Here is a 27,969-nt window from a genome sequence, read left to right on the forward strand (position 1 = left end):
GAACATTCATGGCTTTGGCATTCAATGTGAGATTGGTTCTATCTTGAGCATTCAACTCAGCTCTTGTTTTTGGCCGAAACAAACCTGTATCTGCATCAAGAACGTTAGCATCATGTGGTCCTTCATTCACAATAAACCATAGCTCAATATCAATGGATTGCAAAAAGATAATCATTCTTTCTTTCCAACTAACATAATTGGAACCAGTAAACATAGGAGGCCTAGTGACAGATTGCCCCTCAACAAACATGGCATGATTGGTTGTCATCTTTACTCCAAGCCGCTTGAGCTTAATCTCTAGGAGACCAAGCTCTGATACCAATTGTAAGGCCCAAAGACAACCTAAGAGGGGGGTGAATTAGGTTGATTAAAAATACTTTATTGAGTTTATGCACTTTTTCTTTAATAAAAATTTACCTTCTTTTCTAGTAGTGATCAGCCAAGTAAATTTAAAGAAGAGAGCAATGTTGATCAGAAATAAGAGTGTATATAAGCAATGAGAATTTTATTAAACAAAAGGAATAAGATAGAGTATCAAACCGATTGTCTACCAAGCTTTCCTCAAACTTGAAGACCAATCACAAAGATGAGCACCTTCTCTTTGATGAAAGATAATCAACTCAATGTACAATGGAGGGATCACTTCCTCCTTGCCCCAAGCCTCACTTAGTCAAGTTAGGAAGTTTTACTATCACTCAGATAACCCTCAACAAAGCTACACTATTGAAAAATTCAAACACAAGAGAAGTGCTTACAAGAACTTCACACTACTTGGAGAACAAATCTTGCTTAGGAGACTATTTTCTAGCTAAAATATCTCTTGAGATCTTGTAAACGAAGTGTGCAAAAGTCCCTTCCTGATTCAGAATCGTTTGTATTTAAAGGGGACCAAAAATGGGCTTCATTAATGCTTCCAACGGATAGAAGGCAGATGAAGAGTCAGCTAGCCGTTGGGGCTGTCGGACGTCCGACAGCTTAATCATCGTCCGATCCCATCGTCCGAAAATCAGCCAAGTTGTCGTTCGGACGTCCGATGGGATTTTATCGTCCGACAGCTTCTGCGTCCGAACGTCGTCAGAGAGTCATCAAAACTTTGCAAAATTTTTCGGACGTCCAACGCGATCGATGTGCGTCCGAAGCGTGCGTCCGATCCTCCCGGACGTCCGATGCTTCCTCACGAGCGTCCGACAGAGTTTCCTTCTTGATGTTCTTCATCCTTTCGGACGTCCGACATGAGTGCCCTGTTTTTGCTTCTTCTTTTGGTTGATTTTCTTTCCTTGACACCTTTGTACCTGATTCTCTAAAAAGCAAAACACTTATATTTGAAGAGAATTAGATAAACATTTCAAAGTGCTTTGTGATCATCAAAATCAAGAATAACATTATATTCAATCAAATGGTCGGTTGAGCCGCCTCATATCCATTTAATTCTTGTTTTACATTCTGTTTATACATGGCTGGTTCAATCTCCTATACTAACTAGTGGCAGTCTGACTGCAACCCACTTCCTAACCTTTATACTTTCATTTCCCTCCGTTTTATTTTCTTTTCTAGTTTAAGGAACTAACCCCTCGTCCCGACAAGAAGAATATCAGAGAAAATCATTCTTACTGTAGCACCGGAAGCACTGCAGTAGTCCGGCAGGTTAGGACAAACAATGCACTGTAGCACGCATTGTAGCGATACTGTAGCAAATCATTGTAGCGGGTACTGTAGCACTACAAAAATTTTGCTATAAATACTCCTTAAACCCAACACATTCAGAGCCAGAGGGTATCAGAGCCAGAGGTGGATATATATATATATTGTATTGTTGAAGCACAATTACAAATGACTATAATCTTGTTTGTCCTCTATATTACAAACATATAAACCCTATGTGATTAAATTTTGGTGATAATTGGTATTTTTCTTTATCAATTTGAAACTTTACTTCAAAAGATATTTTTGTTTTTGGGACATCATTTACTTTATGTGACATAGCAAAAGGCAATTGAATCCCAATTCTTTTTGTGATATTTGTATTATAAACTTTAATTTGAATAGATAGTAATTAACAAAGAATTTCATGCTTATTAGGCATTGACGAAAACCTATAAACTACTTCTAATGAATTGTGTAGTAATGAAAGATTAGCTAACCTTTCTACTTGTAATCCAATTTATAACATGTACGAGTTCATATGAAATATTAAATAGTTTAAAAACATAAGTCAAACAATAAAGACCTTTTGAAGATTCAATTTAGAGTTAACACATGTATTATCATAAGCTAATACTAGATTAATTTTGTCTTTAGAGATTCAACGAGGTGGAACAATTATCTACCTAATTAATTAGAAAGTTTTCTTTTCAAGAGATTTTGGTAACTTGTTTACTCTAGAGAATTCTAGATTAGTATACATGCAACTATGACAGAGTATGAATGGGTGACACTATATACAATCATTAACAAATGATTTTGATATATACACACACACATATATTATGTATGTGATTGTGTATAAAAATGTGCATATATTTCTGTGAGTGTGTATTCTTAGTCGGGAAAGTAAATTGACAAATAAGTGCTCAAATAATGAATGCACTACTATGACTAACAAGTGATATTTTATGGATTAATCTTTCCTATACTAACAATGTATACACTATTGGATGAATGACAACTATTTAAAATTTGAATTTGAAATTTAAAAATTCAATTTTTGCACATATGTCATGAATCAAACGGTGATAGTGTATATACTGTCAGTATATATAAAATTTACTCATACTTTATACCTTAGAAAAATTAAGTAAGTGGTGTGAAGAAATAAGTTTTTATAGAAAAACTCGTAAATTAAAAAATCAATTAGGACTATGTTGCACTAAAATAAGTATGCCTACTCAAATAGGATGCGACATTCCTTATTATTATCATAAAATGAAAAATAAATATAAATATAAATATTTTAAAAGAAGATATATGAAGAAAAGAAACGCTAAATATTATAAGCATAGAGATGAATTTTTTGAAAAGGAAAAATATATATAGGAGGAATAAAAGAAAAAGAAGTATAACTGTTTGTCAATGTTATTTTTGTAAAGAAAAAGGACATTTAGAAAATCAATGCCCTAAAAAATTTAATAAAAAATTTTGAATTAGACGATGATATTGAAGAACTAATTAATGATAATAAATTAATAGAAATTAATAAATTTGAAGAAATAGAAGAAATCTTCTCAGATGAAAGTATATTTATCTACACAAATACTGAATATGAAATAAGCAATGAAGATGAATGAGACAGAAGAAGAGAAAAATAATTCTTTTAAAATAATATATATTCATTTAGAAAAGTTAGGAGAATATAGTTAGAAGGCACTCATAGACAGAAAAATATTTGCAGAAATCCAGAAAAGTAATTTTTCAATAAATTCTTATAGTGGATTCAATGTACCTGCATTAGAAAAGATAAAATTTTATCTAAAAAAATACCAAATGTTTTATGGAACAAACCTAAAAGAAAAGGCACTAGAATATAGCCTTACTACTAATAAAATAATGATTTCATTAATATCTAAAAAAGATATTTATAATACATTAGAGAAAATAATAGAAAAAATAAGAGAATCTAAAGAATGGATTCATATAAGTTCTATCCAAATAATTATTAGGTCTACAATTAGAGAAGGGCTAAATACTCCTATACATCTTGCTATAGTAGATAATAGGATAAAGAATAAGGAAGAAACTGTCCTTGGTAATCTCAGAGGAAATTTTAAATATCAAAAACTAATTTTTAATAGATATACACAAAAATTTTCTATAATACACAAGATAAAGATTTTGATAGAACGCTTTTCTTAATACAAGATTTCAAAAGAAAAAATTTCTTTTTCAATGGAAATAGGTCATGTTCTATTACATATATGATTTCTTATGTCTTATCAAATACTCATCATACTAAAAACTTTTAAATACTGAATTCATAGATCTCCCTACATTATTCTCCAACGTAGGAAGAATGTATCCTCCAGAAATTACTAATATAGAATTAGATGAGAAATTCAATCTAGATATAAGTCAAAAACCCCTACTAGTTAAGCCAAATACATTTTTACCAAGATTATCCTATACCAAAAATATGGTGAGAAGTAGTTCTCATCGTTTTTCAAATATGAATACAAATCGTAAAATAATGACAAATTATGAAATAGAAACTAACTATTGGGATGAAATAAATATGAAGAACTGTAATATTTTGATAGATACAGGTGCTAATGGGAATTATATATCTCATACATTATTTGAGCACTTACCTATTTATCAATGACAAGATCCTTATCAATATACTAATTTTAATGGAGAAATCCATAAAATAAGAGAGGCCATAAAAACAGAAATAGAATTAACTGGTAGTCGAATTCCTATTCAACTTCTAGTTTAAAATGAAGGATTTAACGAGACTCTATAAATTATGTTAGGAATTAATTTCTTAGAAACAGTATCTCCTTATTCTATAAATATTAACGGTATTCTTGTTACATACAATGATAAAATGTCGAACGAAAAGGACAAATCAGTATAGTATTTATAACTTATAAGGATTATAAAACTAAATATTTTGCAACCCATATTGATAGTAGATCAGGAACATGTTTATTTAAACTTACATGCTTTCCACCACAATACCATGTAATTTACCTAATTGAATAGATATCGATATCTCTAGTAATCCTATCCTATAAATTCTGGAATAGCTAAGCCACAAATATTACTTGGCTCATTCCTTATTAAATATGATAGGTTGCATTTTTGTTATTAAAATTATGATTGCTTTCCCCTTGATATTAGCCAAATATTGTATTAATTGATAGATTCTACTTATATTTGGTTAATAGTACTAATTGTAGGAAAGTGGAGCAAAAAGTAGTTAAAGGAGTCAATTTTCCAAAAGATTTCGTACGAGTTTGGCGTGAGCGCGCCCAAGTCCTACCGTCAAGTCCTGGAGGCTTGAGATTTTCCTACGTGCAGAGGTTTTCTAGTTTGAGTCGAATTCTGAGCAGATTTTAGCTGAAGATTTAGGAGATATTTTTATTAGTTATGGTATTTAATTAGGAAGCATGGGATATTGTCTTTTGTAGTTTCGTTTTCCAATTAGGAAAGATGTTTTATTATTCATAGCTATAATTTAGGAGATAAAAGAGGAAAAGGGTCGGCTAGCTATATATTAGTAGACTAGTACTTCTGAGGAGGAGAAAAATTAGTATCGTGACTCTTTAGATAGGATGATTGACGATTTCTTGTGTTTCTTCCTTGATAGCCTCATGTCCATCGAAATTGTTCAAACTCTTACATTGTGATTTTTCTCAATGATTAATCACTAATTTCCTTTTCTAGTCGAAGGTCAATTTGAAGGCATTGTTCCAAACTTCTGTGAGATCGAATTGATTTATATTTGTTTCTTTTAATTCATTGGTATTCGTATGTTTTCTAATTTAACTTCTTATGATTATTTTGTTATTTGAATATCACGGGTCTGATATTTGAATTAACCTAATAATCTACTGCCATATTAATTAATTAAATTCATAATTGTTTGATTGGTTGATATTAGTGGCGACTAGTGTGATTGGTCCCATGTTAGGGGAACGTATGATCTAATTTAAATAAATCCTCGTAGCGTGTTTGTTGGTTAGGGTCAGATTTTTCTAATTTAAATAAACCCTCGTAGCGTGTTTGTGTGAACCATGTTTGAAAAGTTGCACTTTTAGCTAGAGTCGTGTCTACTGTTGACTTAATTCTTGTTTAATTTCATGAATTGCTCTTTTTCTTAATTAGTTAATTAGTTGTTCTTAAATTCACCAAAAATTCCCTCATAATTTTACTCTAAAAAGAGATAAATTTTCTCCAGTTCCTGTGGAGACGACTCTACTTATCACCATACGCAAATTTTTATTTTTCTTGACCAGGTTTTTATTATTGTACAGAGTCGACATCTATAGTTGACATCTGTCAAAATGCCCTCCATTTTATTTCTTTGATACAAGATTGGATATATTATCAGAAAATAAATTTCTTCAATTATTTCATAAAGTTTTATTCGATACTTTACAATCTCAAATACATTTTAAAACCCCTTGTGGCCATTAGATTGTAGTTTCTTATTTTAAACATGCTTATTTCCACAAAATTCCTATTACTTTTCATCCTCGCATAGGTCAGCGTCATGATATTGGATATACAGAACATCCAAAAAACTCCTAAAAGGAGTCCTATGTTAAAATTCAAAAGATAATTACATTTAAAACAACTACATTTAAAAAACATATCTACTATCCTAGAAGACATAAAAGAGAAATTACAATTAAGTTACACAGAGAATCCCCTTAAATTTTGGGATAGAAGCCAAGATTATGCTGAAATAAATCTCAAAGATGAAAATAATATAATTAGAGTTAAGTCCATGAGGTATAATCCAATTGATCAAAATGAATTAAAAATCAAATTTAAAAATTGTTGGAGATACCTTTAATAAGAAAAAACAATTCTCCCCATTCGTCACCCACATTTTTGGTAAGAAATCATACTAAAATAATAAGAAATAAATCTAGAATGGTTGTTTTCTATAAATAGCTAAATAATGAAACCATGTTTGATGGATACTTTTACCACATAAAAAACTCTCATAAATATGAGTAAAAGAAAGAAAATATATTCTAAAATTGATTGTAAAAGTAGTTTTTCTCAAATAAAAATGCAACCCGGTAGTATCAAATATGCAGCTTTTAGTACTCCTTAAAGACAATATGAATAGTTAGTCATGCTGATTGGATTGAAAAAATGCCCCCCAAATATATCAATGAAAAATGGATAAAATTTTTAAGGATTATCATTTCTTATGTATATACATTGATGATATATTAATAGCATCAGATTCAATAGAATAACATTTAGAGCATTTAAATATATTTTTTGATCTATGTCTAAAACATGGAATAGGATTATAGGAGAAGAAAACAAAAATAGGATTAAAAGAAATTGAATATTTAGGTCTATAAATAAATGGTGAAGGTATAAAAATGCAATCGCTTATTTTAGGAAAAAAATTATGAGTATTTCCTGATAAATTAGAAGATAAAAAATAATTACAAAAATTTTTGGAAACATTAAATTATGCATCAAATTTTATTTGCAACTTAGCAGACAAAATAAAAGAATTACAAAAATTGCTAAAGAAAAATAATAAATATGAATTCTTCGAAAATCATATAACTCTAGGAAAGAAAATAAAAGAGTAATGCAAGAATATATCATTTTTAATCTTACCTTCTAATGAAAATAATCTCATACTAGAAATTGATGTTTTCGAAAAAGTATGGAGTGCAGTTCTAAAAATGAAAAATAATCTATTATGTAGTTATGAATAAAGAAGTTTTTGAACTTCTTATCAAGCATGTCAAATAAAGCCAAACTACAGTTAGCTTTTTACAATAAAGTTGAATTATTATTATATGACCTATTCAAAAGGGATGAAATAAAAAATCTTCCCTCTTCATAGGGACAAGAAGATTGTCAACAAATTGAGAGATTTGGAATAAATTCTCTTAATAATGGAATATTCTTGAGATCGAATTTTAGCCAAAACTAAACATTTCAAATGATAACCATATTTGATAATATAGATAATGAGCTCTGAATACAATTCTCTTATGAGAGAATTATATAATTTATCAAAAAATGGATACCGATTATATGGATTTCACAGGAATCTATCCCCAAATAAATTGCGTGCGGGGATTTGATAGCAATTTCATCCAAAATTGGTATAATTTTGGAATAATTAATGTTATATATATATGACTACTCCCAATTTTCCTAAAATTTTCAAAATCCCTAGGTGGATTCAGGGCAGAGTAAAGCATATTTATCAAAATAATCCTACATATGGTCCAAAGACATCTTAATGCTCAAAATTATCCCAACAGGACTAGATTTGGAAAATTCAAATAGATATGATGCCTTTCATCATATCAAAGTTATGAAATTTGATAAGTTGGACATAAAAGGGTTATTCTCAATGGAAGGAATATGAATATTTCTTTGAAGACAAAATACATTATCAAAGGGCTCTTTGGATAAGAAACATTTTGCAAAATCTTGAAAATACTCCCAAGTAAGGTTTTCGGATATATGGAGGAAATGGAGCACTTTTTTCAATAATGACCACCTATGCAGGAAAGACTGCAAAGGCAGCAATATATTATTTAAATTGGAAAATACATTTACTTGACAGTTGTCGAATCAAGTCAAGCAATAAAGTCATCAAGACATTATGCAGGATGAGACAACATAAAAATAACACGTGTCTGACTTGTACGAAAGAGAAAAAAGAAGACAAGGACACCTCATCAAGCAGTCAAAGTATGGAATAAAATATAAGCACTTACATCAGAATGCACTCTCGGAATCGAAAATACTTAATTCAAATCCGCGTAATTCAAGCAAGATAAAGTTCGTGGAAAACACCACTTAAAATCCAAGATTGAAATAGCATCTTCTATAAATAAGGAAACAGTAGATGAAGAGGGGTGTTGGACTAATGAAAACCCAATTTCTCTTAAAATATCTCTCATGTATAGTTAAGCAGAGAGAGAGAGAATATTGTACTATCTATCTTGTACTTTAGTTTCCACATTAATAAAAGAAGAAAGTTCTTTGTAATTGTCACTTCTTTATATCTACGTACACGCTTAGAGGTAGGAAACGACGTTAAACTATGCTACTAATCTTTGAAGCGTCCCTTAAAGGAAGTCACCTTGGTGGTTGGAAGATGCAACGCCCAAATAAGATATTCTCAGGCAAGAAACCGGAGTTTTGTCGGTCAAAAATCAGAAATAAGATATGAAAGCGTGATGGACCCTTTTCTTTCACTAAAAAGAAGTTGTTAGTTTACATATGATACACATTCCATTCTCTTGAAAATTTTGTGGAAGATACTTCAAGCCTATGTAGTACTTTATCAATAAATATAACACATTTTGAATACACATTACAGATACAAATAATATTTATGACAAGATTTATAAGTATAAATGTCTTGTTAACTAACCCAAGTTTTAATTTGGATCTAAATTTGGCATTGAGATGTGAATAGGGGAATTACTTTCTCTTATTGAAGGTATTTCTAACAATTCTTCAATTTATTTTTTGAATTCATCTTGATCAATTGAATTATATCTCATAGATTTAACTCTAATTATTTTATTTTCACCTTTGAGTTTTATTTCAATATAATCTTGGTTTCTATCCCAAAATTTAAGGAGATTTTTTATGTAACTTAATCGTAATTTCTAAGCCAAAATCTAAGGTAGTAAATATGTTTTTTTAACTATAGTAGTTTTAAATGTATATGATATAGATAAGTATATCTATATCTTCCAAAATTATTATTATAGAGCATATGCAAAGAAGAGGGAAATATATATAGAAATAATATTATATAACTGTAGTTGGGCATGAACAGATTTGAGGATGATGAAAATTTTACTTATACATTCCACATGGAAAAGATAAGGCATTTTACTTGGGGGATGGTACTTCTAAAATTTTATTTACTTTGTTTGTTATTCCTGATGGTGAAATTTGGTATTTTTTAAATTAACTTTTTTGTTTGTCTGTGATATGTGATTGTGAAATTTGGTATATATATTTTTATTAAAGTAACTCTATTAATTGTAGAAAATTAGCTTAGCGCAACGGTTATGCCCGTCTATCGGCCCACATGGATTGAGTAAAATGTGGTCAAAAGTTAAAAACTTATTAGAGAACTAAATTGGTTAAAAGAATTCATCAAGAACTAAGTTGATTTCAGCGAAAATGTTCAAGGACCAAAATAGCGAAATACCCTCAAGTTTTTACATGTTACTATATATTAGGAATTTAGATATCTTCCAAATTTTCAGATGGATAACGAAAATCAATTGTCGTTTATTTACGAAACCCTCCATTTTAACCGCCATAATTTCGACTCCTCCCCCACTAAAACCCAGCTCTCCACGACCGGACCCTCTCAATACAGCAGAAGGAAAAGAAGATAAAATATGAAAGTATACGGAACAGGGGTGTTTGATTTCAGGCGGCACCGGGTGGCTGAGTACCCCGTGGAAGGTCCGCTACCGGCTGGTGCAGCTGAGTCGGCTGTTCCTGACAAGTCGCTGGAGTCGAAGCCCGGGACAAATTTATCTACGTCGATTACCCTAACCGAGATCCAGAGGGACCGATTAACGAAGATTGCAGCAGCTAATTGGGCGAAAACGGGAGACTCTACTTCTGCGAAGAAGCCCTTTAGTCCTCAATTGGTTAAAGAGATTTACGACAATGAATTGACGGTTAAAGGTAAGGGTTTTTTAGAGGGTGTAGAATATTAGTTAATTGACTTTAATGCAAATGCTAATCCTTTGTTGTGGTGAATGAAGGAGGGCGAAAGCCTGTGCCGTTGCAGAGAGTGATGATATTGGAGGTGAGTCAGTACTTGGAGAATTACCTATGGCCGAATTTTGATCCAGAAACGGCTACCTTTGAGCATGTGATGTCGATGATTCTCATGGTCAATGAGAAGGTATAGATTTTGTTCTTATATTTATATTTATGTATGTTTTATGTGGATTTTACTTTTACATTTCTGCTGAAAGATGAAACATAAAATTTTAGATGGTTTAAGTGGTTTCATTTGGATAGGTAGGTAACCACATGGTTTGGTAGAAAAGAATGCTTCCTTTTTTTTTTCCTGATAGCAGGTTTGGTTTATTAAGTAGGTTTATTTTGGTAATTAGGCTAATTTGTAGTTCAATTAACATGTATATGCTATTGTAGAAGTTATAATATGTCATTTTTTTGTGGATATTTATCTTGCATTCCATTACTAATGTGCAAAATGGCCAGTTATGTGGAAATGTGAGTTGGATTTGACTGTTTTATGCAAGAATCATTTAAAAAAAAAATGAATTCACGTACTTGAGAATTCACTTGACCTCTATCTATTATTTTTAGATCTAAAGAACTTGATGGGGCATGTCTGTTGAGATAATGACAAGAAACATAGGCATGAAATTCAGAAATTTTTCGTCTAGTGGTACTTAATTTCTATATGAAGGGGCTTGGTGATTTATGAGAATGCTGTATAGATTGTGTTTGTATGTTAGTGAATGTGAGTTTAGCAGCACCTGAGAGACATGCCATACAAAGTTGTGGATCTATTAAGTGGAACTGCCATAGTTTTTATCTGTGAAAGTCTGACGTTAGTATCGCATAATCTCTCTGGCCTTTGGCTAGTTTGGTGGTTATGGAGGCTTAGCTTTCTTGGTTAGGTGATGTTTTGCCATTTTTTTTTAACTTTTATGTTAAAAAATATGTTCTAATGTTTTGACAAGGTAAGATAATGGCAATACCCTATGCAATTTTCCCACTGAAATTTTAAGCACATTATTCCTATTATATTTAAATAATTGCCAAAAGATGAACATGAATTCTCAAGCTCTGCTTTCAAGGTTTGAAAAATATTAAGAATTGAAAGGGCATTTTTGTAGATGAATTTTCAAGGATAGGATAAGTCCTCCTCTAGGCTAGAGGCCCACCTTTTTCCCCCCCTTATATTGCTGTTTACAAGTGACTGCAGGGGAAAGTTTACTTTTTCCCAGTCTAATTTGCTTGGTAACGTCGATTTTTACTGGTAAAACAGTTAAAAGCTGAAAGAGCAGAAAAAGTTTCTGCTTTTGGATATTGAGTAAAAGAAATATGGGACAACAAAATTCTTAATCCTAATTATTGAAGTTTTTAGTTTGAAATTAAAGCCATTTCCCTTGAGCAAGAAAAGGAAAAGTAAATTGAATTTTGCAAATTTGCAGTTTCGGGAAAATGTGGCTGCTTGGGTTTGCTTTCATGATAACAAGGTTATGTTCATGGCATTCCTCGAGAGGGTACTTTGCTTGAAAGAGGTATGTTTCTGCTAGCTTGGAGGTTGCTTATCATGAAAATTATCATCTCCTTGTTTTGAAATAAGTTTTGATGGACTCTAATCATTTGGCTGAAGTTTGCACCTCTGGCTTTGGCATTTTCTGACTGTTTACTTGCAAATGTGTGTAGTTGTGATACTGTATTGGAATAATACATATTATCTTGGTCCTACATTGCACAAAGTTCCTTCTTTTTTGGTCATTTTTTCCCAAGAAGAGACCTGACCCTTTTTCTCATGGTGCTTATGAGAAATATCATTCATCCTTTATTCGTAAAGTTGGTTGTTTTAAAGCTTTGTCAGTTATTTGACTTGTTTTTCTCTGCTTTGAGTCATCATTTCAAGGGAAGGTACCTTGGCCATTGAACCCTAAATAGGCAAGAAGGCAGGTGTAATTCTATTGTTGAAATGGTAGGTCACATGGACATATTTTGGCTATGGGCTTCACCCTTGTTGATGTTGAAAAGTACTCTAGAACAATCAGCTAACATGCCATGAAGATGTTTGTTATGCGAGATCTAAGCTGACATAAATACTAAACAAAATGATGACTATTTTCAAGAAAAGGGGTGCAATAGATTGTTCATTTAACTGTAGATATCAAAGTTTTTGGAGTCATGAAATGAAGCACATGGTAGTGGATGCTGTGATGTTTGTGATGTCATTTTTCATTCTTTGTTTTTGCGGAAGGTGGATTAAAAAATTATGAGTTTGTGGATAGGGAAATGACAATTTCCTTGATACAATTCTTAGAGTGAACAGTGTAGGTGGACATGCACTTTTGGTTTTGACTGTTGGTTTGCTGTGATAACTTGTAGAGTTCTTTGCATATCTTTATATTTCAGCTCTGCCTCCTGTATTTCTTGGCAGAGTCTGCTGAAATTTAAGGAGATTTCTCATTCCAATAGTCTGAGAAACTTGGATGTTGTCACTCAGGATTCTGCACTAAGCCACATGGGAAGAGGAGGGTGGGGGCTGAACTTGCACTGCAGGAATAAAGCAATTTTGGTCTATAGGACTATGACATTGTGTTCTTTCTTTTCTGATTTTTAGTTTAACTTTTTGCATCATCAGGTTGGACAAAAGGTTAATGCTTGAATAGTTGTCGAAATAGACTATCTTTGAAATAAATGCTTTGAAATAGACTATCTTTGAAATAGACGTTTTGAAGGAAGACTATGTTGAGGCCTTGGTCTAGTCTAGTGGTTGAGGTCGAGGCCCCAGGATTTAGAGGTCCTAGGTTCAAATCCTCCTTCCCCCTCCCTGCTTCTTGAATCCCACCCCTCCAAATGACTTCATTTTACTTGAAACTAAGTTAACCATTAGTCAACAGACATCATTGTAGCTTTACCACTGTTGTTGCCTGATTATTGGCCAACATTGTTTCTTATACGAGGGTTGTAAATTCTTGGATATCTGACATCTTGAAATGCCATTTGAAATGTGGTTGCAGGGAAGAAACTTTAGTGTTGCAGAGAAGATAAACTATCTACTTTTCATGATCAATGGATTTCAGGTGCAGTAACAATACCTATGAGCTTCCATTTATTCGTAATTTGCAATTTAGGTGGTTAATGATGAGTTATGGGTTGATCCATGTCTTTTTACTAGCATTGTCTCAGTATTCTGGTCAGGTGTGTGCTGATTTTCTGTTGCACTAATGTGTGAAAATTTTTCTGTGTGATTATATGCTTAAGCTCTTCAGAAACTATTAGCTTAAAGGTACATGATTCTTTCAGGATGCTTTGGCACATGCATTTTATTTGTTCTGGGAAAGTGGATCTTTGTTCTTTCCTGCATGCCTTTCTGTCTTCTTTGGGGATTGATGCTGAGGTGCAATGTGTTAATAATGAAGTGTTTTAAGCATCTTCTTCCCAATGTTATAGAGGTTTATTACTGAGAAGAGAAGTTACTTGAAAGCATTTAATGTAATCAGTAGCAAGCAGAATATTTTGCATTTATTTCTTACTTTGAGCGTAAAAGGTTAAAAGATTCCTTTTATCTTCGTTCCTTTATTTTCTTTTGTTATCATCCTTTTTGTTTTTATAATCTTTGGCTAGACATTTTTTTTATCAGGTCATCTGTCAACAAGATGTGCTGGTGTTCGATCTCTTTTTAATTGAAGTATTTTACGTGTGCTAAGTAAACCTTTAAGTGCCATTGATTTGCACACAATGTCTATCCTTTCCTAATTCTTTTAATAAAGCCAATTAATTTTTGCCTGAAGATTTTTCTTGCAGGATGAATGTTCTTATTGATGAGTTATTTTGTCTCGTGAAAATGTTACTTATGGTCCTTATATATTGCTATTATGGTCTTAAATTAGCGGCATTGCTTCTTTCAAGATTTTCCTAATTGGACAACATTATTTTGCTATGTTTGTTGTCACGGATGATGGTATCTAACTATTTTCTTCTTTCTTAGAGCCTTGAAGATGAGATAGTGAGTGAAAAGGTTTTGAGAGTAGCAAGTCTACAGAGCTGGCATAGCTTATCGTATGGTCGTTTTCAGGTACACCTGTTTATAAGCTACAAGTTGGATGAGAATTGTCTTTTTCTATCCCTTTCACTTTATGATCAAAACGTTTTTACCTTCTTTCTGTAGATTGAACTTTGCCTTAATCCAGATCTGATTAAGAAATGGAAGAAGATTACAAGGCGAGCGAAGGAGGCTGCTAAAAGAGGGGAATCTTTGGAGGCATCAAGTATGATGGAAGTACGATTTTTGCGAAATCTCATTGAAGAGTTTTTGGAGGTATGCCTTCAGCTAAGAATTTCTAAGCAGTATGTGGCTCATAATTTTGGTTCTGCAGACATGTAATTTCTTTCGTATATTACAGGTACTTGATTCCAATGTCTTTCATCATCAGCAGCAGGATGAAGAGTCTGATCAGTCAGTTAATATTGGTGATCCTGAACAAGTTGATGATGCTTGTGTCTTGTATTGTGAACGGTTCATGGAATTTCTAATTGATCTCTTAAGCCAACTACCAACAAGGAGGTAGCATTTTTTCACCCTTATCATATAGTTGAGGTTAAAGTGCTGTTACATATTTTCGCATCTGAAACAAGCTCATTCTTTTACATAGCACTGTAACAATTTGAAATGAATTTAGATATGTGCTCCATTTTCATGTTTTTGTCTGTTTGTGTTCTGGAGAAAAGGGAGTTGGGTGATTGATCTCAGGTACCTGCATGTTTTTACTATAGGAGATGGCTCATCTTTAATTTGTTTGCTTTCTAGCCAGCTTGCTATTTCTTTCCTTTCTTGATATGATATGATTAGTGCCTGTTTGTTGTTTGTTGCCACATCAAAATTTTTTTTTGCTGAAATTTGTAGTACTTTTAACTATCTTCTCGTTCTACAGCATTTCTTGTTCTTCCTTTTGTCTTTAATGAACCTTTGGTTTTGTTCATTTGCAGATATATCAGGCCTCTGATTGCAGATGTTGCTGTTGTTTCAAAATGTCATTTAAGTGCTCTGTATAGACATAGAAAAGGGAAACTTTTTTCCCAGTTGGTTGACTTGCTTCAGTTCTATGAAAATTTTGAGATTGATGACCATTTAGGCAGACAGATGGCTGATGATGAGGTGCTTCAAGCTCACTATGAGCGCCTCCAGGCTTTTCAGCTCCTTGTTTTTAAGAAGATTCCGAAGGTGAGATTTTCTTTTTTGTATCTATGTGGTCTGGAAGTGGTACCGTCTCATTCTGGTCTCTCTGCAATTTAAGCAGTTGCTGCTATCTGATATGGGCTTTTTTTTTTCTTTTTGAGAAAATTACCATTCATTCTGGGTGTTCTTATTGATCAACTCCCTTCTCATTTGTAGTTGCGAGAACTCTCATTGGCTAATATTGGTGCAATTAACAAGCGTGCTGACCTTTCAAAGAAACTGGCAGTACTTTCTCCTGAAGAGCTGAGAGATTTAGTCTGCGTAAAGGTATGTGGTGTGGCTAGTCTGTGTAATGCTTTTCTATTTCTTTATTTGTGTGTGACTTCGATGGACAATAATTATGCAAGATATCACAAGTCAGTACCTGTTAATTGGTTGTATTTTGACCTCACTTACACACATGTTCATGTATAAGAGAATTTATGAGCTTGGATGTATAAGATATTGTAAAGTAAGGCTTCAATTCCCCCTCTTTGTATTCTTTCCTTGGTTAATAAAACTGGTAGGGGTCCATGCCAACTCCCCAGGGCCCCTCGATAGGCTTTCTGTATATTATGTTTCCTGGGATTCAAAACTCAAAATTAGCTAAAATGGTAATCATAAAGCAATGTTAGAAAGAATTCCGGTAATAGCTGACAAGAAGAGCAAGATTAAAGAAGCTGAAGGCAGTTTCAAATAAAGCTTGAGCTATAAGTCCAGTGCTGAGTCACAGTTTTGCCAGTTCCCTTGTTGATTGCTTCCAGTTCTTTTATCATTTGTAATAGACTTGTCAGTAAAATCCCAGGAGTAGTAGCAAATTAAGACTTTTAGATGCTCCAAAAGTTCTCACAATTTGTGGCTTTGTTATCCAGATGTATGCCAAATTGCTTGACAATCCTTGACTAACATTGCTTGGTCTGTTATTAGGAACTGAATTTGAACTGTTTTGGCTATTTGCTATAGAACAAGGGTAATACCGTCCATGCTACGTATGCTGTTGATTGAAATGTTGGTATGTAATAGGGACTGCTGGGAACTAATTGATTGATGAAATCACGATATTTGTTTGAATAATTAGAACTACCGACAAAAGACTGGGTCGGATGGTAGCTGTGTTCTGTGCTTAAGCATCTTGGATTAGCCATACCCTTTTTAGCATTCTTTTTTCAACTGCTTGTTGCTGTTTGAGGCTTTTTGGTGACCTAATGCTTGTTTAGTAGGGACTTCATAAAACAATATATGCAAATGAAATCTTTCATTTTCATTTCAAGATATGGCTCCTCCGTTGATGTAGGTGTCTTGTGAGTATGTGATTCTGAGAAAGATGATTTTCTCTTATTGGATTGGTCTGGATCTAATAGCTGATCAACTAAGGGTATCTTTTTGGGTTCAACAGCCCTTTTGTCAAGATATTGGTTGGATTTCTAATTGACAATTTATGGGATTTTGCCAAGATTGGGGTAGTGCTCCTGGGGTTTTTGGACTCCATGGTGTATATTCAAATTTGGTGTTAACGTGGTTGTGAGAAAGATAAATCGAATTGAGTGTTTATAGGATTTTTGTGTATAGTTATCTGTTTCAACACTGCATAAAATGGTAAGAAAATAAAGGCACTAACTTATCTTGTAAGAGATATGTCTAGAATATTTAAGTATTGTCACCATTCCTATTGTGTCACTTAAGAATTAACTTTTTCCATATTCTGGTTTAGCATTTTGCTCAATTCATAATTGAACTTTAGTGTAGAATGTGATTTGAAAACTCTGAAAGTGTGTCTGTACATTGAACCTAGGTCAATTGAAATACTGTTATAAATTTTTGATATAACTTTGTAATTGGGAGGACCTTTTTTAGTACAGCTTTTAGTCAGCTGAATGTTTGCGAACGAAAGACGTTTGAATTCAGTAAAAGCTGGTTCTACTAGTAAACGAGTTGAAGTAAGAATGATTATGAGTCATTTAATAATCAACTAGGGCTTGAACATGTTCCCAAACTGATCAAATAGGTTTGCCATCATATATAAGTATAGTTTCAACCATATGCAAACACACTTAGCATTTCCCCAATAAAAGTAAATATGTATCAAATTAGTATCATTTATTTTCTAGAACAAGATAAGTGTTATATATACATATCTCGTGTATTATCCCAAAAATAAATTTAATTAGTTTTAACTTGTATTTGAATTCAAGGTCGAGCTTGAAATCAAACCCAAATGCCTTTACAAGTTAATGAATTCAAGTTGAACAACAATTCAGGTGCATATAATAAACCAACGAATTTGTACCTTTTCATGTAACGTTTGAACAGAGTTTGAATATCGAGTATTTGGCTTGACTTAGCTAAATTAAAGCTATACTTTTATGAAGCAAGTTTATTTGCAAAAGTTTAATTTTCTAGCTAGGATCGCTTATTAAACACTATAGTGGAAATGAGTATGAAACCTGAAGTTTAGCAACACGTAGTTCATTTTAAGAGTCGATTCATTAAGAAGAAATTTTCAAAAGCAAGTCCTTAATGAACTCAAAACTCAGCCTCATTTGCAAAATGAAGAGTATGACTAATGATCTTGGCATGTGATTAATGAACTTCCACTTGTTTTGGGAATTAGGATTATTATTGTCTGAATCCCATGCAAAAGGTTAGAACTAAAAAAGCAAAATAAAAATTAAGAGACTAGAAGCAGTGGAAAGGTCAATCCTAATAACCCCCTCATCTCCCAAAAGAACTTTTAGATTGTATTGTCGCGTTGAAAATTTTTAAAGCTTAAGCTATACCCTTATCAAATTTAGAATTTGCCCACCTAAAATTTAGTGTAAAGTATAAAGTTGTTCATCCTAACTCAAAGTATATATATATGTAAGTTTGCCCCCTCAAGTTCCAAGTTCTGCAACCTCGAGGGGCAAGAAATGTGATTGTATACTTCAGATGATACATTACATTATGTGTTAATTAATGCTGACAATCGCCCGTTGGCAAATTCCGCTTAACATTTATATGCAACTATTAAAGAGTGAGCAAAGTTGAACTTAAGCAGATGAATAGTAGTGTAAAAGTAAAACAGTACCGAGATGAAGATTTCTTTTGAATTTTCTCCTTCTTGTTAGGGTGTAATCAAGCTGCATCAAGCTAACATGGTAAAGCTCTATCTTGAGCTCAACTTTAGCTGAGCCTACAAAAGCTTGATGAATTAAGGAAAAAATATTGCGTACACTCTTAATTAAAGGATAAAGTAGACACTTGCACAAATATATGCTTGTGTGTATATGTATGTCTGTATGTATACATATTTGTGTATATGCTTGTGTATGTGTATGTCTGGGAAATGCTCAATTAAAATGGACAAGATTTCAAAGCACATGTGAGTATGCTTGAACTCATCTACCATCAAATCAGCTTATTTGCTGATAGTTTACACCTATATTATTATGTCTAATGTAGTCATTAACAAATGTAATCTCCAAAAGTTGTTATTGGTTTCTAGCTCATAGTTTAACTGCTTAATATTTATGTGCTTACCTCCATGAAGATGAATACTCATATGTTGGTTATGATGCATATCAGGCACCATGATTGCTTACTAACTGATATTTTTATTTCTTTAATACAGCTGAAATTGTTGTCCAAGAGTGACCCGTGGTCAGAAAGAGTGGACTTCCTAATTGAGGTGATGGTTTCCTTTTTCGAGAAGCAACAATCTCAAAAGGAAGCTATAAATGCTCTCCCCCTGTACCCTAATGAGCAGATAATGTGGGATGAGAGTCTTGTGCCAAGCATCAACTACTCAGGTGAAGGGTGCCTGGCGCTTCCAAAACTCAATCTGCAATTTTTAACACTTCATGATTATCTGCTGAGAAATTTTAACCTTTTCCGTCTTGAATCAACATATGAAATCCGGGAGGATATCCAAGAAGCTGTGCCACATCTCCTTGCTCACATTAATAATGAAGGAGAAACTGCTTTTCGTGGCTGGTCAAGAATGGCTGTGCCAATTAAAGAATTTAAGATTACTGAGGTGAAGCAGCCAAATATTGGGGAAGTAAAACCATCGGCGGTGACTGCTGAAGTCACATTCAGCATTTCCAGCTACAAAGCACAAATAAGATCGGAATGGAATGCACTTAAAGAGCATGATGTTCTGTTTTTACTCTCAATTTGCCCTTCATTTGAGCCTCTTACTGCCGATGAAGCTGCTAAAGCAACTGTACCACAGAAGCTTGGGCTACAATATGTACGTGGCTGTGAGGTTATTGAGATGCGTGATGAAGAGGGAACACTCATGAATGATTTTACTGGAAGAATTAAGAGGGATGAATGGAAGCCACCGAAAGGAGAACTGAGAACTGTGACTGTTGCACTGGATACAGCTCAATATCACATGGATGTTAGTGATATTGCAGAGAAGGGTGCTGAAGATGTTTATGGTACATTTAATGTACTGATGAGGAGGAAACCTAAGGAAAACAACTTCAAAGCAATACTAGAATCAATAAGAGATTTAATGAACGAAACTTGTATTGTTCCTGATTGGTTACATGATATATTTTTGGGCTATGGCAATCCTTCTGCTGCACAATGGATTAACATGCCAGACCTTCTGGAGGTTGTAGATTTCAAAGATACTTTCCTTGATTCTGATCATGTCAGAGAGTGTTTTGCGGATTACCAGGTTTTATATTTTTCTTTTATTTATTTATATATTTATTTTTTGCCTTTTCGTTTTAGTCTGTGATTATGGTTCATCTTAAGTGTATGTCTGCTTTTTCTTATTTCAATTCTTGCCTTAGGTTTGCTTCACAAACTCCGATGGGACAGAGAATGCCAACCCAAGCCCTCCCTTTCGTATTAAACTTCCCAGGAGCCTGAAGGGAGATGCTCATGCTCTTCCTGGAAATAAGAAGTCTATCTCAGCTCTAGGTGATGCTGCTAATGCAACAGATGTCCATTCCAATGGGGAAAAGCTGGTTGTTGAGGCTTATACTCCTCCAGACCATGGTCCATATCCCCAAGATCAACCCAAGCAGAACTCAGTTAGATTTACTCCTACTCAGGTACTTGATTGCTCAATTTGTCAAAGAATTCCTTACTCCTGTTTCGCTATCTCTTCTTTTGTAAAATATTCTTTCAAACTGCTTTGAAATTAATGCTGTTCTAGGTGTCTAATTGGAATTGTTCCTCTGAACACAACTTTATGCACTTTTTGATTTTGCAGAGGTGCTGCTTGTGTGTTTTCTGGTTTAAGTATGTCATTAGGCTTCTGGAGTTTTCCTTCTTTAGCAAGTATTTATTTATAGGTTGCTTTAGCAATATCATTGCTTTGAATAGGTTTTTCATACATTTGGTCATCATGGCGACTGCCTTTAAATGCAAAATACATCTTCTTGGTGTTTCCTTCATTTGTTGTGGTGTTCTACATGACCAGGAGTATGACCATCGGCTAGAACATATGATTACTGGTCCTACACATTTTGGTGGGATTAAGTGTAAGCCAGAAGTCTAAAGGGGACAGCCTAATGGATTGCTGCTTCCATTTTGCAAGCAAGTTGTTTTGGTTATTTCTTTTAAGACTTTCACGAGGCACATGTATTTAGTCCAACTAAATTCCTGTGCCAGTACATACAGATCAAACTTCTAGGGATTTATTGATTCCATGTTCGAAAATCCTTTGTTTGTTTGATATTTACCTTTTCCCTTTCTTAAAGTCATCCTCCACCCTTGGCTTTTAGCTAGTTTTGCTTCTGTCACAAGGATTTATGTGGGAAACCTGTATAATTTATTATGGACCATTCATGTATTGGATACAGAAGGTAATAAAATCTGTTGATTCAATTCTTTCCAAGGCTTACAATTTTTTGGTATTGATTTTTGCTGAAGCTTGAACAGTTTTCTTATAATTTGAAGGGATGCAATTCCTTTTAACTGATAATTCCCTCAGAATCTGGGTCTGAAGTTTAGTTACATCATTCTTCAGGCATTCCCTGGGAAATGCAGCTAATGTAGAGTGGATCATAACCAGTAACGAGAGATATTTATTTATTTGTGCCCTAGTCTTTGAATTCTTTGCTACTGCTTGTTTCATTTGATTTCCATCAGTGCCATGAAATAACTGAATTCGAGGGGTCAGTAAACTTTTTAAGTGCATTTTCTCGGGTACAAGTGGATAATTTATGTGGCACAATGGTGGTATTTCATGTTTATTTGCTTGAATTTCCTGCCAAATTTAGATGTCCCAAATTACATGCTAAGTGATGTCTAGACTTTTGCGATCCTTTGCCTTGGGCCTTGGTTGAACTATATCACAGATTGGTGGAATTATGTTTTTTTCTTCTGACATTATGATTTCTGTCCTACAGATTGGAGCAATCATTTCAGGTATTCAGCCAGGATTGACTATGGTTGTTGGTCCTCCCGGTACAGGAAAGACTGATACTGCAGTACAGATCTTGAATGTGCTTTATCATAATTGTCCTTCTCAGAGGACATTGATAATTACTCATTCAAATCAGGCTTTGAATGACCTATTTGAGAAGATTATGCAGGTATGTGTTTTCTATCCTCAAACCTGTGGAGTCTTCAGCTTGATGGGCTAATCACTCCTCTGTATTTGTTTTAAGTTTGGACTAGCTTTAAGTCATTTGTGTTCTGCTGTAACAGAGGGATGTGCCAGCTCGTTATCTTCTTCGTCTGGGTCAAGGAGAACAAGAACTGGCAACTGACCTGGATTTCAGCCGTCAAGGCCGTGTCAATGCAATGCTTGTGAGGAGGTTAGAACTGCTTAGTGAGGTGGAGCGACTGGCTAGGTCTCTCCAGCTGCCTGAGGATGTAGGCTATACTTGTGAGACAGCTGGGTACTTTTGGTTGCTTCATGTCTTCTCTCGTTGGGAACAATTTTTAGCTGCTAGTGAAAAGAACCAAGACAAAGCAACTTTTGTTCAGGATCGCTTTCCCTTCAAAGAGTTTTTCTTCAATGCTCCACAGCCTATATTTGCAGGCCAGTCCTTTGAGAGTGACATGCGGGCTGCAAAGGGGTGCTTTCGTCATTTAAAAACTATGTTTAAGGAGCTTGAAGAGTGTAGAGCATTTGAATTGCTTAAGTCAACAGTTGACCGGTCAAATTACCTTATGACCAAACAGGCAAAGATTGTGGCAATGACTTGCACCCATGCTGCCCTTAAAAGGAAGGATTTTCTTCAGTTAGGCTTCAAGTATGACAACTTACTGATGGAAGAAAGTGCTCAAATCCTGGAGATTGAGACATTCATTCCAATGTTGCTCCAAAGGCAAGAAGATGGATATGCTCGCCTTAAGCGGTGCATATTGATTGGTGACCATCACCAGTTGCCCCCTGTTGTGAAAAATATGGCTTTTCAGAAGTACAGCCACATGGACCAGAGTCTATTTACTAGATTTGTTCGCCTAGGAATTCCTTACATTGAGCTCAATGCTCAGGGTCGAGCAAGGCCAAGTTTAGCTAGGCTTTACAATTGGAGATATAGAGAACTAGGTGATCTTCCATTTGTGAAGGACAATCAGATCTTCCATAAAGCAAATGCTGGATTTTGCTATGACTATCAGTTGGTAGATGTACCTGATTATAATGGGAGAGGTGAGACTGCTCCTTCTCCATGGTTTTATCAAAATGAAGGAGAGGCTGAGTATATTGTCAGCGTCTATATGTATATGAGGCTACTCGGCTATCCTGCAAACAAGATATCCATCTTGACAACTTACAATGGCCAGAAACTTTTGATCCGTGATGTTATTAACAGGCGATGTGCTCCTTATGACTTCATTGGTCCACCAAACAAGGTAACATACTCAAAAGCATTTACTTGTTAGGGTAGTTGAACTTCCAGAAAATAACTTCCATTGGAAGTCAATATTAGCAGGAGCTCAATGACAGTAACTTGTTAGGTTTACATACTGCTTATTAGTGACGAATAAACATCATTGAAATTTCTCTAACTGATGCCTGACCTTGAGTAATCTTTTTCTATGGCTCATTTACTGGTGATTACTAAGGCATCATTTTGCATAGTTGCTAGTGTTAGATATTGGATAGACTGGAAGCCATTGTTTTTCAAGGAATGCCTAGATAGAGTTTGGTGGTAACAAGTAATGCTCCACGGGTATTGTGAAACAATTGAGCTTTAGGCACCTCCTGGTGCTATGTACTATGTTTATGAATCAATCCTCTTTGATGTGATGAATGTTTGTGCTTGTCTAACATGGCTTTCGCTTACTGTGATTTCTTAGGTTACTACTGTTGATAAATTTCAAGGCCAGCAGAATGATTACATTTTATTGTCTCTTGTGCGAACTCGATTTGTGGGCCACCTTCGTGATGTTAGAAGACTGGTTGTTGCTATGTCCCGTGCTCGACTGGGGCTTTATGTTTTCTGTCGACGTTCTCTTTTTGAACAATGCTATGAATTACAACCGACTTTTCAACTACTGCTCCAGAGACCTGATCAACTGGCTCTGAATCTACATGAGGTCATCCCATACACAGATCGTCATGTTGAGGACACTGGAATCGTCCACCTAATTAGTGGCCTTGAAGAGATGGCTGGCATTGTCAACTACAAGATGCATCAAATATATCAGGTACTGTCCAGCTGATTGAGTTATGATTTAAGCATTGCTTTCCTGAAATTCCCTTGACTGGCATATTTTCTCGATTATATGATTAAATGCATCAAATATATCAGGTACTGTCCAGCTGATTGAGTTATGATTTAAGCATTGCTTTCCTGAAATTCCCTTGACTGGCATATTTTCTCGATTATATGATTAAATTGCCTCATTCCATGCATGAGGGTGACCAGTGAAAGGGATTGAAATGTCTATATTATGTGCTTACAGCTTTTGGTTTAATAAAAGGATCATGTGGTTTGTTGCACCACCCCAAACTTCTATCATCCTTCATTTCCTGGGAGGCCAGAGTTTTGCCCATTAAGAAGTTTGATGAAATTATGTTGTGGACAACTTTTCTAGTAATATCTCCTTTTATCAAATTTTAATGCCCTATTGAACACCATTTCTTTATTTAAATCAGACTCTGACATATTCATCAAGTTTATCATCCTCCAGGGATTGCTCATTGACTTCTGTGCTACCTCATCCAGATCACCATCATTAACTTTTCACACCAAAGGCAATAATTATTCAGGAGGCAGCCCAATCAACAGAAATCGGTCTTTTGCTGACTTTTTCCAACTGAACATCTTCATTACCCGTAGAGTACTAAAGGGACAAAGGGAAAAGAAGAAAAATTTCAGGATAACCATCTCATAGCTCATAAACACTAGTAGTAAAAAAATTGGTAGCAAAATGAATCACGTTTAGTCCACCAAAAGTTGGAACTTTAGCAACTTTAAGGTGACCTGCTGCAATGTTTACAAAGGTATGCCTGAAACTGTAAAGGTCAAGACTTCAAAGCTCAAGCTGTCAGACTCCATTAAAAATTGTGAGGAATAAATTTCAGGCAGTTTGTCATACAAAATAGCTGATGGAATAAATACTGATATGCATCTTAATTTTTGCATAGTTACAACAAACTGGAGCCACAAACAATATGATAACCAAATAAATTACAAATTCAGTTGGGCAGAAATTACTCTGCAGGAAAAGTTACTATTGGAAAAAAATTGATGGCAATTAGGTTAAACATCAAATTTTGATTATGCTGGGTTAGACAAATGGTTTGTGCTGCCATAGGATGGATGGCTGCTAGGTCATCGTATCAATATTTGAGCAATATTGCAGAAGGAGAGAGGCTAGGGAAGATACAGGGTGGTTGGAGCTTTGTGTGGTTTGGAAAGGAGGAGAGGGAGAAGGAATCTGACAGATGAATTTGAAAAAAAAAAGAACTGGGAATGGTGATAGTATAACAGGACAAGGCAATCCACATTAATCACAAAATGCATAAGGGACCAAGACTTGTTCCCACTTTTATGTATTTAGAATATCTTATTGTAGACTGTAGTGACCTTAATAATAGGTGAAAAAGTAGAAAAAAATATATTAGGTGAAAAAGGACTAGTTATGATTTTAAGTTCAAAAGATGTTGGCCCTTGATTTACCATACAAAAACAATAGATGTATTGGTGGGATTTTTTCCTCACCAGTTGACTGACATTATAGGATCAACTAGCTATTTGACAATATCTCAACTATTAAAAGGTTAGGCCTATTTGACAATATCTCAACTATTAAAAGGTTAGGCTTATTTGACAATATCTCAAACACTTGGGTGTGCATGCGCACACGCACAGAGTCTCTCTCTCTCTCTCTCTCTGTTTATCTCCTCTCTGACACACAAGCACATACAGAACAGGTTTGGTTAGAATGGAGTCCTTTTGTGGTTTTGCTCTGTCCTTGTTTCTCCTTTGGTCAAATAATTTTCTTTTGACCATTCTGAATTTCTTAAGCTGCTGACCCTCTTTTCAATTTTTGCCTGACTGCTTTGATGTATGATTGATCCAGAATTTGGCAGACGTTCCCTAGTTTAGTTACAAAAGATAGAAATATATAATTAGAAATATATAATTTTGTTCTTTCCCATTTAGTTTCCTGAACTCATTTGATTGTCTTTTTAATCATATGGATAAATGGTCTTGAATGTTGTTTAGTGTCCAACATAAAACTTTGAGGTGTGGAGTGGGAATAGGTTTAAACAGTATGGGTGCAAAATGGCATTGAACCTTGTTTATCTGATCATGTGTTTCTGCATATGGTTTTTTTTTTTTTTTTTTTTTTGTGTGTGTGTGTGTGTGTTGGGGGGGGGGGGGGGGCTTTGCGTCTAGCCACAGATTTTTTTCTTATAGTTTTACCCAGTAGGAGGCTAATTGGCAATGGACTTCTACTGCAGACTTGCATGCTGGCAGTCTTTAATACCGTTATACTCTTTTTTTGGGTTTCATTAAGCTTTGTTTTTTCCTGGGGTTGTGGGGCATAACTTGCAATTCCTAGATTTCCATCATCTCCGTGTTACACATATCTAGAATTTTCATTAACACTAACTTTCTGAGTTCTCTACTCAGGCACGAGCAATGAGCCATCAGTTATCAGCTTATTCTGAGCATGTTCCCATGGCAGTGGACGCTTCAGATGAAAACAGCCTTTCAAGTTCAACTGTGCGTGGTGCCTTGGAATCTGATCCCCATCGTGACAATGGTATTAATGGGGAAGTATCACCTGAAAATGAGTCAAATGAATCTGCAGCAAAGGACCTTGCAAATGGAAACAATGACATGCCACCTGGTAGCAAGTCAAATGGAAATGTTGATTTGAAAGTTCAAGGAGATGACTTAAATGGCATGGAAATCTCGGGTAGTGCAGAAGAGGAAAGCAAGATGGAGGAGTAATGAGTAGTAATGCTCCACTCTTCTGAACTTCCACATATGTTATTGGACTCAACTTGTTGACATATTGAAGGTTATTAGTTCAAACGGCATTAGTCCAACTCTGGAGAGGCCATTCAAGTGAGACAAAAGTTCCCAGAAGACGAAATGCAAGAACATTTTCACCAGACTGATCTAACTTGTAGTTTGGATGGAGGCAGTGATCTACCATGCAACGGTCGTTGGGAACTGTGAATTTTTGTTTAATCCTTAGTCCAACTAAGTAGAGAGAGGGGACACGTTGGGGGAATGTGGGAGGGTGTTCTGAAAAAAAATGAGAGGTGGGAGGAGAAGGAATTATGGCTTGCTGGTGCTAGATCAATGGAAGTGGCTACTGCATTGTATACATGTTTTTCTTTTGAGTGCTAAAGTAGGTAACAGCCACTAAATGTTTGCACAACATATTGCTTTCATGTCGTATATGCTCATCAAAGGGTCCCTCTGTGGTTCACATGTATTGCTAACTGCAGTTTTTGAGGAGCAGAGTTTGCTCCAGTTTCCACCTTAATTTTGGTAATAGATTACTTCACTGGGATAAATACGACATATGCATGATTTGGGAAAAAGTCACTTTTCGTCCCTAAACTTTGAGTTGGAGACGCATTTTGTTCCCAAACTTTTAGACGTATTACATTTAGTACCTGAATTAATTATTTTTTGTCACATTTAGTCCAAAAATGGTAAATTGCTTGATTTGGATGAAGAAAGTCATGTGTTTGGCACGTGATCGTTACGTAAAAATAATTTCTCAGTCAAAATTAATAGTTACGTCAGACTTTTTCATCCAAGTTGAACATTTTATCGTTTTTGGATAAAATATGGTCCAAAATAATTAATTCATGTACTAAATGTGGTGGTGCGTGCGTCTAAAAGTTTGAGGATGAAATATGTCCCTAACGCAAAGATTAAAGACAAAAA

General features: G+C 34.5%; 1 protein-coding gene across 1 annotated transcript; it reads left to right on the forward strand.

Moving 5' to 3' along the window:
* Nucleotides 1-10,013: 10,013 nt before the first annotated feature.
* On the forward strand, nt 10,014-27,559 carry LOC113760778 (RNA helicase aquarius). Its single transcript, XM_027303496.1, has 15 exons — nt 10,014-10,380; nt 10,461-10,603; nt 11,889-11,978; nt 13,449-13,511; nt 14,420-14,506; nt 14,600-14,749; nt 14,835-14,995; nt 15,418-15,652; nt 15,824-15,934; nt 19,257-20,315; nt 20,434-20,697; nt 22,000-22,185; nt 22,301-23,455; nt 23,903-24,253; nt 26,692-27,559. Exons 1-15 carry the CDS (start codon nt 10,086-10,088, stop codon nt 27,013-27,015), a joined length of 4,674 nt encoding a protein of 1,557 aa, XP_027159297.1. The 5' UTR covers nt 10,014-10,085; the 3' UTR covers nt 27,016-27,559.
* The last annotated feature ends 410 nt before the right edge of the window (nt 27,560-27,969 follow it).

This window comes from Coffea eugenioides, chromosome 2 (assembly GCF_003713205.1).
Source record: "Coffea eugenioides isolate CCC68of chromosome 2, Ceug_1.0, whole genome shotgun sequence".
NCBI lineage: Eukaryota > Viridiplantae > Streptophyta > Magnoliopsida > Gentianales > Rubiaceae > Coffea > Coffea eugenioides.

Excerpts from the sequence above, each read along its gene's own strand:
- LOC113760778 (XM_027303496.1), top strand. The coding sequence starts at position 10,086 with ATGAAAGTATACGGAACAGGGGTGTTTGATTTCAGGCGGCACCGGGTG. Across the intron at positions 14,750-14,834 it reads TCATTGAAGAGTTTTTGGAG|GTACTTGATTCCAATGTCTT; the intron begins GTATGCCTTCAG and ends CGTATATTACAG. Across the intron at positions 15,935-19,256 it reads GAGATTTAGTCTGCGTAAAG|CTGAAATTGTTGTCCAAGAG; the intron begins GTATGTGGTGTG and ends TCTTTAATACAG.